Source organism: Pyxicephalus adspersus, chromosome 1 (assembly GCF_032062135.1).
Source record: "Pyxicephalus adspersus chromosome 1, UCB_Pads_2.0, whole genome shotgun sequence".
Lineage (NCBI taxonomy): Eukaryota > Metazoa > Chordata > Amphibia > Anura > Pyxicephalidae > Pyxicephalus > Pyxicephalus adspersus.
The window spans coordinates 126,671,600-126,685,763 of NC_092858.1; the positions used below are offsets into that span (position 1 = coordinate 126,671,600).

General features: G+C 36.4%; 1 protein-coding gene across 2 annotated transcripts; it reads left to right on the forward strand.

Annotated features, from left to right (window-relative positions):
- The first annotated feature begins 9 nt into the window (after window positions 1–9).
- SLC35A5 (solute carrier family 35 member A5) lies at window positions 10–14,041 on the forward strand. Of its 2 annotated transcripts, XM_072426752.1 has the most exons (8): window positions 10–174; window positions 5,348–5,435; window positions 6,722–6,883; window positions 7,802–7,900; window positions 9,588–9,721; window positions 9,994–10,061; window positions 10,807–11,554; window positions 13,013–14,041. In XM_072426752.1, exons 3-8 carry the CDS (start codon window positions 6,754–6,756, stop codon window positions 13,079–13,081), a joined length of 1,248 nt encoding a protein of 415 aa, XP_072282853.1. In that variant the 5' UTR covers window positions 10–174; window positions 5,348–5,435; window positions 6,722–6,753; the 3' UTR covers window positions 13,082–14,041. The 2 variants fall into 2 exon arrangements, with proteins under 2 accessions (XP_072282853.1, XP_072282862.1); XM_072426761.1 differs by lacking the exons at window positions 10–174; window positions 5,348–5,435; window positions 6,722–6,883 and having other exon boundaries at window positions 7,808–7,905.
- The last annotated feature ends 123 nt before the right edge of the window (window positions 14,042–14,164 follow it).

The following is a 14,164-nucleotide window of genomic DNA, read 5'->3' on the forward strand; positions in this document are numbered from 1 at the left end:
ACTTAAAACGAAGCTGGCTTGATATGGAAACGAGGCATGGAGCGCATGACGTCACAACCCGGAAGCGGCTCTTGTAGGTGTGCAGGTCTGCCAAGCTAGGTGAAGAGTGGGATGTGTGCCAGGAGACCGGTGACGTGTCCCTCCTCCCTGTACTCAGCAGAAAACAGGCTGCAGGTAAGTTGTGGGGAAGCAACTGGCGAACGTTGGATGAAAGTTCACTCATGGTATAGGAAGTTGTCCCTAATAAAGAACAACAAACTTTTTATTTCCTTGTGGAATGTATGGAGGCATGGGCTGTTACTCTGCTCGTACTGGTTTGTATCTCACCATAAGGTATGCTGGCTTTATTACTACAAAATGTTCACAGTTCACTTATACAGCATTCTATATGTGACAGTTTGTGGTGAGCCAGCTGGTATTATATACAAACCTCATATACATAACCTGTCCAATGATTGTAGTAGGAGGAATATACTGGTAATCAGTTGGAGCATAAAGACACAGAGAACATCTGCGTGTCAGTTATCAGTTTGTGTCAATAAACTGGTATAGATCAAATCCGGATGTTGCTGCAGCAAACAAATGTTTGGATTATGTTAGGCATAATGTTTATCTTTGACGCCCAACAGAATTCTCATTTAATGCCTGTTGGACAGGTTTTAGGTGCAGCTAAACTAAAGGTGTTTACCCAACCTGGGTAAAGGATTCCTTTCTTAGCAGATGCTATGTAAGAAGTTTGCTCCTTTACCATATCAGTTGGGAAGCAGTGGTCTCAAACCTTTACATTGGCATAGATCATGCTCCCTGCTGATTGGAGAGCTCAGATTTATCTAGCGATATGTCAGACCTCTGCAGAACAACCACTGCTTCCTTGCACACAACAAAAGGTCCTTCTGTGAATCATGCTGGCAGAAGACATGCTTTTTTATTTAGGATGTGGCTGCTTTCTAAAGAAAATGGGTTTTGTTGACTTTTATTTAAATTAATATATTATTCCTATTGTGCTTCCCCCACCTCCTAGATTGTAAGCTCTTCAGGGCAGGGTCTTCTCCTCCTGTGTCAATGTCCGTATCTATCTGTCTGTCTGTGCAACCCCTATTTAATGTACAGCGCTATATAAATCCTGTTTATAAATAATAACAATAATATTAGGTTCTAGAGAGAAAAGAGGAAAAATATCTCCTTTCCAAATAGATGGGATTTTTTAGGTGTGTTTTAACGCACAGCTCCAATTTAGCAATAAAAATCTTCTAGACAATTTTATTTCTACCAATACAATTCATTAAAAACACATAATACAATTACAAACAACATTATTTCCTTTTTGGAGTACAATAATTTGGATATTCATTGTTTTGTTTACTTTACTGTCCTTGACGTGTTTCCCCACAAAGGCTTCCTCAGAAGGACACGTTTATGACGGATACATCAATCACTTTACATCTTGAGACAAAGATAATACAATACAATACATATCATGTTCAGATCAGATAATCACCTAGATACATGATTGTTGTTCCGCTCCCTAATATATAGCCCACACTCACTTATCCAATTTTCAACTGTAAAACCTTTTTTGTCTCCATTGGAAACCTATAAACACCAAATCAAGAGCAAAAACCCTTTTATGTGATTTTTGTCAAATTAATATAATAATAATTTTAATAAAAATTCTATGTATTCTACAACATATGAAAAAAAATGCCAGTTACTTTTTTCTAAATATGAATTCTGCTTCCAGCAGCACAGCCTTGCTCTGTTTTCATCCTGATTTGCTGTGAACAAGCAGTACCTGGTCACTGAAAAGTGTACAGTGACTTTACTACACATTTTGACATATTTGGGAGCCTGCATGTAGCTAAACTCTTGTCAAATAAATTAAAACCAATGGTAAACTAACATAGAGCCATGAATGTTTTGTTTATGTATTATTTGTCAGCATGGCACATATTACATGAAAATCTGTAAAAAAATAAATAAATGTATATTTATTTTAAAATCCTAAATAGAATCACCAAGCTACTCCCTCTTCTGTTCCAGTGCCGTGGTATGACAGAATATACAATGTTAGAGTATCGCTTCATACGTTCATACATTTACTGCTAGAAATTACACAGTGCCCCAAACCTCCTAACAACTATCAGTGAAGGGGAGAATTCTCTGCTTTGTATATTATCGCCCATTGATAAGATGGAAGAAGTGCCGGGTGCCGCCATCTTCAGCCGCCTTCTTCCTTCTTCTGTCACCCGATCTTGCATTGCGCACTTACTTCAGTCCAGTAATATTTTGACATGTAGCTGATCAGTAAAACATGTGCCTAATAGACCCCCTTTTGTCAGTATTATAATTCCAGGGTAATTTTTCCTTGTTGGCCCTTGCTGCAAAAACTTGGCCTGTATATTGATTCCCTAGAACAATGTTTATCCCATTTCCCAAACATAGATTCCTTTATTATCAGGTGTACAGCTTTTCAATAAATGTAGTAAAAATGACCTTGTAATAGTCCTTTATTGGTACCTTGTAAGTGGCATAGCTACCGTATGTGTACAGTGACATAAAAAAAATAGAAAAAGCTCAGGGAGCCTGATTTATGAGGACTGGAGAGGATACACTTCAGTGTTCTCCCCAGCCCCTTTTAACCGGGCGCTTCACCCGGCACTTTTCAGTAACCACCCGGCTGTTTTTGGGTAGTTACTGATGAGTTGGGTCACAATACAGGGGCTGCCACCCGCCTAAAATTTCTTCCCACCCAGCCTAAAATAATTTCTGGGTTGAGCATTGCACTTTCATCAGTGAAGCTGTATGATCCAGCAAACCTGGAATGGATCTGGTCCGGGACTAAAAACATTTGCCAACAAATAAATTACTTTGAAGAAATTCAATCCAGGTTTTCTGGATCACCCAGCTTCACGGATGAAAATGTATCCTCTTCAGCCTTGAAAAGCTATAATGAATCAGGCTCATTATGAGAGGTTACTTAAACAGCTCAGTACAATGGAGGAGATGTAAAACTTCTCACATCTCTAACAATGTACCAGAAAGTGTAGAAGCTATAAGATCAGCATAACAGCCAAGCAACTGTAATTTTCACAAGTAAAGGTTAGTAGTCTAAAATTCTGTATCAGTATTTTGCCTTTAAAAAAAAATCCCCAAAACAGATGCATTTGTTTCTTCAGTAGAAAACCCAGCATTAACAATCTTGGAATGACAGTACTAAAAAATCAATTAGAGGAATATATGGAGGCAGTTATTTCTTTGGCTGTCATTCTAATCCAATTCCTTTAATACTTTGAGTCATGTACCTGGAATAAATATGCAGATCTGGACATGCATGTTCTGAGTCAGTTTCAGAAAAAAAGTCACAGCTACCTAACTAGTATGAAGTCAGCAATAGTATCCTCCATATTTCTCTCAGTAAATTACACTGTGAAAGTTTTACCTTTTTGGTGTGGTTTGTTTTCATTTCAGGCTGCCAATCAAAGGCATATAAACATTTATAATAGACTTCCCAATCGGTGCTATACACGGGCGTGGTGTGTAACAGGGCTACTAATCTCCTAAACCAGATCCTTAGCAACACTCCTGAGCCCTGATCATCATTTGTTAATCTTACAGTTTTAGTTTGAGAACTCTGGGCAGTGTCTAAAATTACAAAAAGTGGATCACAGAGCTGGGAAATAGTGAGTAGTACTTGTATGTCAGGTAAAAATATGTGTTATTGTATCTCTGTATAATTCTTGTAAAGGAAACTATGCACTTCATACATTTTATACACTTCTTATAGGCTGGGTCTACATGGACGTTTTTTTAAAAACGAACGTAAACTTTCCTATTGCGTTTACATGCGTTTTTTTGCACTTTTATTGGCGTTTTAAAGCTTGCCTTTAAAATGCTGGAAACTGCATATGCCGCATTTTTAACTTTTTTGCATATTAGGTGTTTAAAAACGCGTGAAACCGCAAGAAAATGTCCCATTGAAATCAATGGAAGCGTTTACTCACCTTTTTGGGTGTTTTCCAGCGTTTTAATTTTTTAAACGTTGCACTTTTTTAAACGTGCTTTAACCACCCGGCCGTTTAACCTGACCTTGGTTCAGGGTAAAAACACTTGCAAAAGGTGTTAAACCCAAACTTTTCTTAGGTGGTTAAACAAGCGTTATATTGCAATCTGATTGTCATACATTGTATGACAATCGGATTACAACTGTAAGAATATACTTACCCGGTCCCCACAGCTCCTCCGGACACGTCCGTCCTCTCCGTCCCCACATCCGTCCGGACACTTCAGTCTTCTCCCGGCGAGTTCAGTGACGATGACCCAGTGATGTCGCTGCAAGCGTCGGTGCGGGAAATTAAAAAACTTTGTATTGAACTCAATACAAAAAAGCTGTATTGAGTCCAATACAAAGAAATCTTTATATAATATATATATAATTGTATTATTTATATATTATATAAGCTACTGTACACATACATTACATTATAGACTATTTTTTTTTTTAATTTTATTTAAAGATTTATTTTTTTTTATGTTTTATAAAAGAAATTTTTTTTTATTAAATTTATAAAATTTTGGACATATTTTGGTAAGTTATGCGGTAATTCGTTGTAATTCGGTGAATTAAAAGTAATTATTGAGTAATTCGGTGAATTATAGCCTACAATCTAAAATAAAATTCCATGCAAAAAATTTAACACTTTTTGCATAGAAGATTTCAAACAAGGGCTTTAAAAGCCTCAGGTTAAACACTGGGGAAATAGTCCGTGTAGACTAAAGCTGCGTACACACTTCCAATTTTTATCGTTGGAAATGCACGATGAACGACCGATTGGCCAAAAATCGTAACAAGTAACCAACGACGCCGACGAACGAGGATAGTCGTTGGAAATGAACGACCGGACCGGCGGATCGGATTGGACGACGATCGTTGACCATCTATCGTGTGTACGGTCGTTCAGTGATCGTGTATGGTCTGAGCATGCGCGATGAACGAACGTTCGATTCATACAGGCTGTATTGTGTATATGAGTGTGTGTGTATATATATATATATATATATATATATATATATATATATATATAGAGAGAGAGAGAGATTGTGTCGTTATCTGTATGTACAGGATCGGTGCCATACGATCGTCCGCAGATGTCGTGCAGGATCGTTCGTTTACCAACGATAATTATTGGAAGTGTGTACGTAGCTTAAGCCATAAGGCTGTATGTTGTAAGTGATTTATTGGCAGTGTTGTGTATTTATTTATTTTTTTATTGTTTGATAACAATTCAGTTGTGATAAATTTCTTTCATATAATATTTACTTTTTATTTATGTCTTTTGTTAAAAAACAGGTTGCAGTTGTCTCCACATCAGTCTCGCCTCTTCCCAAACAGCTGTGCCATGACAGTGGAAAAATCTAAAGATTCTGGAACTAAGAAGGTATGAAAGTTTTATTTATTCTTCATTAATATTAATTATAGGACCTATATGGATCTGGTCCACGATTAAAAAAACATTTGCTATCAAATGGCAAAAGAAATTCATTCCAGGTTTTTTGTATCACCAAGCTTCACTGATGAAAGTGTATCCTCCCCAGCCTTGGAGAGCTTTATTAAATCAGGCACATAGTTACAGATTGTCAGGGTTGTTTGTTCTGGTAATCCAAAAACCCCCTCTATTAATGTAGTAAAATGCTTCTTTTAAACAGCACAACTTTGTGAATTGCCTGCTAATTTGATATTTAAAGAGGAATTCAAAGTTGGATGTTCACACAAAGGGGAGAAAAGGCAAACATTAAACCTAATATAACTTTCGGGTATCCTTGATCTAGAATGCTATGACAAAGCTAGTGTGTTGTCATTTATGATCAGTTTTTAGTTATCCATTGGAACTCTTGTTGGTGATCATTTCAGGTGAGCGCGCAGTAACAATTACTGCACCGACAGACTCCGCTTATGATAATGGTACCTCTTTTGTTCTATTTGCTGTAACATCCTCCTCTCTGGTATTCCACTAACCCGACTCTCTCCTCCACAATCTATTATGAATGCTGCAGCCAAACTCTCGTTGTAATTCTCTTCATTGGCTTCCATTTCACCTGGGAATCAAATTCAAGCTACTGTGCTTCAAATTCACAAACTCCACAGTTCTTGCCCCACTTACCTTTCTGATGTGATAGATAAATACACACATAGCTGCTCTTTTCACTCCTACAATGACCTACTACTGACTTCCTCACACACACACAGCTCCAAGACTTTTCTAGAGCTGCCCTAAGTCTCTGGAATCGCCTTCTACGTCCTATTCAGCTTGCTCACACTTTCTGCTTAATTAAAAGAGCACTCAAAACTTATCTTTTCCCACCTTTTATATTGTAAGCTTCTCTGGGCGGGGTCATATCCTCCTCCTGTGTCACTGTATGTATTTGTCTGTCATTTTCGACCCCTATTTAATGTACGGAGCTGTTTAATATGTTGACTCGATATAAATACTGTTTAATAACTAATTTAAGACAGGGGAGGAGGGTATAGCAGTGGAAGATGCCCTGCTGCTGGGACAGTAATACAATTTACAGTGGCATCATTCATTAGTAATCCAACACATCATATTGCTAACACATATAATTTGAATTTTTCTTCATTGGCTTTTGAAATTTGTTTTATGCAATATAAATCAATTTTAGAAAAAAAAAAGACAATAAATCAGAATATTGTCTACTGTTTTAGTAAACAGGACATGCTGCACACAACCTGAAACAATGAGGTACAAGCCCTGTCTGAGTCCATCATTCTTCTCTCGATCAACACTGCACACTTTTCTGCTTGCATTCACTTATGTTGCTCTGGGATCAAGCCGCGTGCTTCTGGTCAAGTTCTCAGCCAATGAGGGTAAGTCAAGTGATTTATTTCAAATACTTTTTTGTATACCATTTTATTCTGTATTTTTCTTGTCATTTGGTTGATGGAATTTAAATTAGTTCCATGTTATGTGGTTTGTACAGGAGGAGGGAGGGTTTATGTTAGAAATAATAAACCTTTAAATAAATATAACGGTAAATAAAACATCAAAAAAGCATGCACACCAAAAAACATAAGCAATGGTTATTCATGCTCAGACCAGCAGGTGTCACTAGAACCCAGGTTATGTCGATACTCAATCATATAGCTAGCATAAAAGGCCTGATTTTACAGTCATCAATGATTTTAAAATTCATTATTCGTTATGTAGTATATGCACTTTATTTGGTAAGTAATTTAATCATTTTTTACTTTGCTTTGATGTTAACAAAAAATAAAATAAATAGATAATTTGAATGGAAAATCTAAATGACACAAAAAACAAATTATGAATCAATTCATTGCTGCTCCTGTAGCAGCACATTTTAATTGTCTCAGCTTACAATATAACTCTTTTAACCGTGTCATATTCCTGTAGGTTTTGTATCCTACTGCACGAACTGGCCTTGTGTTTTTTTTTTTTTTTTTTTTTTTTTTTTTTTTTTTTTTTTTTATCTTTGTTCATTTTCAGCAATAACAAGAAGGCCATGGCCCTATGACTGGCTTATAACTCTTTCAGCTCACTAAACTAATTGTACATGTAACTACTGTTTTTTTCTAGTTTATTTTTATATCACATATAGATAAAGCCTTGAAATTCAACCCATCAAAGTCCTTTTGTGTGCTAAAGCTTTGTGTCTGTCAGATCGCTTTTCACTGAAGAGTCAAGCTGTGCGCCAGGACACAAATGCTTAATGTGAAAAGTACAAAAAGTATATGTTCAATTACTGTGTGTATTTTGTTTTGCAGATAACACTTATGACTATGTTCCCACTACCGTTAATGTGTGCGCCGAGGCTGTCAAGCTGCTTTCCTGCTTGATAATGGCTTTTAGAGTCCTTCTGAAAGGCAAGGTGTCTGCATCATTTTCCAATGTTAGCTGACTAAACGAATGTAATCTGCACTGGAACAATGTTATTGATCTTTTATCTTCGTATATTTATGCTTTTGTCATAACTGCCAATTTGTAATTTCATTTTACTTAAGTAATGTTAGATAAATAACAAAAGCACAGCCTAATATCCAGTGTCTGATATGTTTGTGCTGGAGGGTTGAGGCCATGATTGTCATTACTTTACTTACTTTACCTTTTCACTTCCTTGTTTTGTTGCTTGTGTAGAATCTTTCAAACACTTTATTTGTTTTTTAAACATTGCTGTGTATCCATTGAAATATATTACCATTGCTCTATCATTGTATTACAAATATTAAAACATTTTGGTATATCATTTTAATAACTACAATTAACCTTATAACTATGTCAGAAATCCAGAGCTGTTGTGTGTTTTGCACACACTTTAAAAAATCCAATACATGTCTGTTTCTGGGACTACAGAATATTCATTATGTTGAAGAGAGTTAAAACCTTTTCGGTACCCAAGATGATTATTCAGTGGGCGAGAGTGCAGCGTTTGTAAAACTGTCCCCTGGTGTCATTTAGGGATCTCCTGTACCAGATTATTAGGAACCTCTCTTTAGGTGCCTGCCTCTCATCTTCCTCCTCCTCTCTCACCATGGGCCTGATTTATTGAGGCCCAATTATTTATTTGTTATCCAAGGCTGGATAGGAGACACTTTCATCAGTGAAGCTGGGTGATCCAGCAAACCTGTAATGGATTTTGTCCAGAAATGAAAATAGTTACTAACAAATAGCAAATGATTTTTAAGAAATTCATTCCAGGTTTCAAATCAGCCCACATAAAAAAGAACAGCACTATCTATTCCAGTGTTTCTCAACCAGGGTTCCATGGAGCTCTAGAGTATCTCTAGGGGTTCCTCAAGCCCAAGCTCAGGCTGTTGCTCTACGTAATCACTAAAAAGTGTTTCCAGTGATAATTGTTGCATATGTGTATGTATCTTGAGTGAGAGTGGTTATGTAGTTTAGGAAAAGCCAGCTGGGCAGGGCTCACACGACGTAGTCCACAAAAAAGCTACAGCACACAACAGTGCATTTCATTTACCTTTATTACAGGTATAGGGACCCTATTAGAAAGACATATTCTATTTAGCCTGGTGACCACTGTCACAAAATCAGAGGGGAAGTCCTACATTTAATTAGGTAAGAATAAAGTTGTTGGAGTGCACTGCTCTGTGTACAGTAATTCCTATGGTCCTGACAACTAGCACAATAAGAAAATCCATGGTGTTGCCCACTCCTCATCCTTCAGTTTTGTGAAGATTTCTGCTGACTGTGTCATTGTTTGAGATTGTTTCAGTAAAGAGCCAGATCAACCAGGAATTTATTGGATTTTTTAGATTTCTGGCATGTATATTTTTTCATTCATTGAATGCAAAAAATATAACAAAATGTTAAATGATATTTTTAACAGACTAAAAAAGCAAATAAGAGAGTTCATCGTTGAGCCCTACATTAACTTAAGGATTACCTTAAAGGCACTCTAAAAAATAACTGGTACTGGTTGCACAGCAATACATTAATACATAAAACAAAGTTGATTTATGTTTCTTTCGATTTGCTTAGTTGGCTTTTGTACATTTTAATAAAATGTTCTTACTTTTTCTTTTTCTTTTCTAGAGAGGCGCCCATTGAGATGCTGTACAGGTTTTACTTTAAAGGAGTTCTGTCGCTATATGAAATGGGCTGTACCAGCCTTTCTTTACTTTCTGGATAATCTGATCATTTTCTATGTTTTGACCTACCTACAGCCAGTAAGTACTGGTTCCTTTTTCGTGCTTATGTCATGTTTAGTCTATATTGAATAAACAGTTTTAAGGGCACATACATTCCCACTGACAAATATAAAGACAATTATGTAGTTTATGTAACCAAATATGGCGTTCTTTGTTTTCAAAAATGCAGCATAGTCTGTGCTTCCAAAAAGCAACAGGTAATGTAAGGGGGTGTTCTACATGTTGCAGTTCAAAATTTACATTCCTAAGTGCGATTATTAATTTTTTTTTTTGCTTTATTTTTCTCTTAGGCCATGGCTGTATTGTTATCCAATTTTGTAATCATTACAACTGCATTTTTCTTCAGGATCATACTTAAGTAAGTACAGATTTATCTGACAGAGAGGTGTTGGGCTACGGGACAATAAAGCAAAGGGCTGGGGTTGAAAAAAAATATTTGCGCAAATTGACATTTATTAAATTTGATGTATAAAATTTTAAAAATTAATCTGATGCAAGGTCTGCCCTAAGATTTTGTAGAAAAATTTAAAGAACCCCCGATGAAACTTACACAGTTAGGAAGATGAGATAGACTCTATTATATGGCTGAGCTAAAATGTAAGATTTCTTATTTCCTGATCTGGCAGATGTCTCCATGGGTCCAGTTGAATTCAAAATGTTGTGTTTTATAAAAAACCTTTTTTCCATCAGCAATGATGAATGTTACATCATATACAACAACCACCTATTTGACGTAATTAATTTAGTGTCAGGTTTCTATACTGTACAGTCCAGACAGGCTAAATGTAATCAAAGCAAGGTGACTTGGACTGTGACATCCCCTAAATCACAAGAAAGGCAGAGATTATGTGTTACACTTGCTAAGTTATTTGTTATGCCTGGCATTTCAAGTAGATGAGTAGTGTTCCCTAAAGTTGAACTCCAGGTTCAGCAAAAAAACTTCCCTTGCAGTGAGGCCATAGTGCAAATCCCAGAGTGCAAAGATATAATAGTTGCTTTTTGCTTTGTAGTTTATGGAAGAAGCTGCAAGGTTTGGTTACACACAATTAGAGATAAGAAATGCATTCAGAGCCCTAATATACCTGTCATGTTTTCTCTTGTAGGCGACAGCTTTCCTATGTACAGTGGGCATCGTTGCTTATTCTCTTTTTAGCTATTATGGGCCTAACATCACAAAATAAAACCCACAAAGATGTATCTGTTCAGGAGGTTCACCACATATTCCATTCAGCTCCATCTAATAGTTGCATCATCATGTCAAAGACTGATCCAGGAAGCCAAGAAACCAAGACATCGGTGTTACAGTCTGCACTGAAGAATATGCCCTTTGGATTTGGCCATTTTCTAATTTTAATTCAATGTGTTATATCCGCTTTAGCAAACATCTACAATGAGAAAATTTTAAAAGACGGAGACCAGATTTCCGAGAGCATTTTCATTCAAAACAGCAAACTTTACGTATTTGGCGTGTTGTTCAATGGCCTCACGTTGTCTTTTCACAGTGAGCACTTTAGCAAAATAAAATCCTGTGGATTTTTCTATGGCCATAATGGATTTTCAATTGCTCTCATTTTTGCAACTGCATTTGTAGGATTGTCGGTGGCTTTTATATTGAAATTCCGAGACAATATGTTTCATGTCCTAACGGCACAAGTGACAACAGTTATAATTACAATTGTGTCGTTTTTTGTATTCAATTTTAAACCCTCTCTGGAGTTCTTCCTAGAAGCACCTGTGGTTCTTCTCTCTATATATATTTATAATGCCAGCAGAATATCAGAATCCAAAGGGCCAGCACAACGTGAAAAGCTAAAAATAGTAAATGGAGACGTTTGGGAGAGATCTGGTGGGGTAAGTACTTTTTATTGAGTTCCATTCTTCTTTCTATATTGTTTTAATTTCAACATAATGTATACTTGCATGTATGACCAGCTAAACTAAGAAAGTATTAAAGTATAAAAGTATATTCAGGAATTCAACACAAATACAAAAATAAATAAAAAACCTGCATTCTCAGAGTATATATAAAAAGGGTCCAAATTTTTCCACCAGAGAAAACAAATCCTTACTGAATTTTTAAAGCAATCCTATGCACCCTGCTTCAGCAATCTGTGGTGTTCTCCTTATTAATATACAGTTGCAATCTGCACATCTAGGAATGTCCCAGTTTTTAAAAGAGATATACAGAGTTTGAGTATATCTAGCCAATCCCTATTTGTACAGCTATTTTTGTAAAGGATACCTGTATGTGGTGGTTAAAGCTGCGTACACACCTGCAATTTTTGTCGTTGGAAAGGATCTTTCACGATCCTTTCCAACGACAAGGGACTGAACGATGCATGAACGGTGCTGTACATACAGCACTGTTCATGCTCTATGGAGAGGGGAGGGGGAGAGCGACGGAGCGGCACCCTGCTGCGCGCTCTCCCCCTTCCCTTTCATTAGGATCGGTTGTCGTCCATCATCCGTGGATCCGGCAGGACGGTCGTTCGGACGATGGACGACACCGACTGTACACACGGAAGATTTTCGCACGATATTTGGCCGATGCCGATTATCGGGCGATAAAAATCTGCTGTGTGTACGTAGCTTTAGGCTCTTTGCTTAGGCAAAGTATGTCCCATTGACATATACATTGACGTTAAGGTGAGCAGACATTAAGTTTGCAAAATGTGCTTTTAGTTAGACTTCATCCCCTTTTTCCGAAGGGAGAATTAATTCAGTTTTGTTTATCTTATATCAGAGGTCATCAGTGCCTTCTAAATCTATTTTTATTATTGACAACTTATTTACATAGTCAAGTTGAGCTTTTACTAATGTTTTCTTTTTATTGTTCTCTTTCTTTATACTCCCTCACCCCCTCCCCCCAACAACACCACACTGAATGTTATCAGGTTAGGAGATAAAATATGGTCCATTTCTGCTTAAGTTTTGATGGTAGATGTTTGGGATCTTCTGTGTTCTATAGTGTGTCCTATCTGACAAGTAACATTGATTTAAAGAACTGCTGTTTTGATCCATGTTACCAGGCAGGGTAAAATAATTGACTGTGCTCTGGGACCTTGTCGGTTTTTATGTCTGATTCTACCCTGGGGTTATAGACCTTCACTTATTTGCCCTTTACCCCACATTCTCCAGGAAAATGAATTGTTTTGATAGAGTTTCAGTTCAGAATATTCATATTATTTTTCATTTTACATAAATCAGGTAATTTTTTTTGACTAGCCTGTTAAAGTATAGCTGGATTCTTTTGTTAATTCCTACTAACCTTATAAGTCATTTTTATTTATTCTGGTTTTTTTTTTATAGGATGGGCAAGAACTTGAAAAACTAACCAGAACAAGTGATGACTCTGAGACCGATGAAGAAATCTTCTAATTATTACACATTACTGATAACATAGTGTGAAAAAACAAATTTGTGGACACTTTATTAAAAAAAAAATTGCACAAAGTAGGCCATTTTTATTGGCAACATTATTTTACGACATTCCTTATATTGAGACATTTAGGATGGGCCTAAATGGACCACTTGCCTTCAATCAATTCTAAAAGTTTCAGGCAAAAACGTTTGATATACCCTCTTCCCCTCTAACCTTAATTTTTTGTACAGTGAAGGCCTACTTACTTTGCATTTTGGTGTATTTTTCTCTAAATGGAAAAAGCAAATTATACCAAGCGCCTAAATGGTGGTTAGTGTATAGCAGATCCCCAGGTAAATCAACTACATATTATAAATAAGATAATTGGACCCCATTTTAAGGGTGAGTAAGCCGAGCATCCAAAGATAACTACTAGTGCTATTTAAAATACAAAAGCAAACATTTCTAATCAAATAACCAATCATTGGAAAGCAACATTGGATATTATAATAAAATACCAACTAAGGTATGTTATTTGACATTTTAGCTGCATGAGTCTTACCAGAGGTGCCTCATCGATATGACGAGAATTCCATTCGAAACATTGGTTAGATTTCCCCACATCTAATTAGGTTTCTTACTACTTTTCCCAGTTACGGGGCAGACTCTATCATTTGGACTGACTGTTAATAAATCCTTTTGTTGTAAAGTTTTCTTAAATTTTCTTCCCCCTGAGTCAGCATATCTGTAGTTTTGCATATCAGTGAGATCAGTTTTGGGTGCAATTGACCTTTTAGAGGTTAAATTGGCTTGGTATAGAATAAAACTGATAATCTAACATGGTTACAAGGAATGTTCCAATATGAGTGCCTTTGTTTCGTTTTACATAGTATACCTACTGTGCAGGACGTTTTCCATTGAATTTGTATTTTGGAGTTATAGAATAAAAAAAATATACTGCCACAGAAAAACTGTTATATCTGAAAAGATTGTGCTTTTATTTTTCTGTTTCGGTATTGGTAAACCATAAAAGCTGGAAACTAAACAAGCAAAGAAAGTGACCCTTTTTACTGACATGCTATTTATGTATTTTGTGTGAG

Coding starts and splice junctions, on each gene's coding strand:
- SLC35A5 (XM_072426752.1), top strand. CDS start 6,754: ATGAGGTACAAGCCCTGTCTGAGTCCATCATTCTTCTCTCGATCAACA. Junction 7,901..9,587: donor TTTTAGAGTCCTTCTGAAAG/GCAAGGTGTCTG, acceptor TTTCTTTTCTAG/AGAGGCGCCCATTGAGATGC. Junction 11,555..13,012: donor TTTGGGAGAGATCTGGTGGG/GTAAGTACTTTT, acceptor TTTTTTTTATAG/GATGGGCAAGAACTTGAAAA.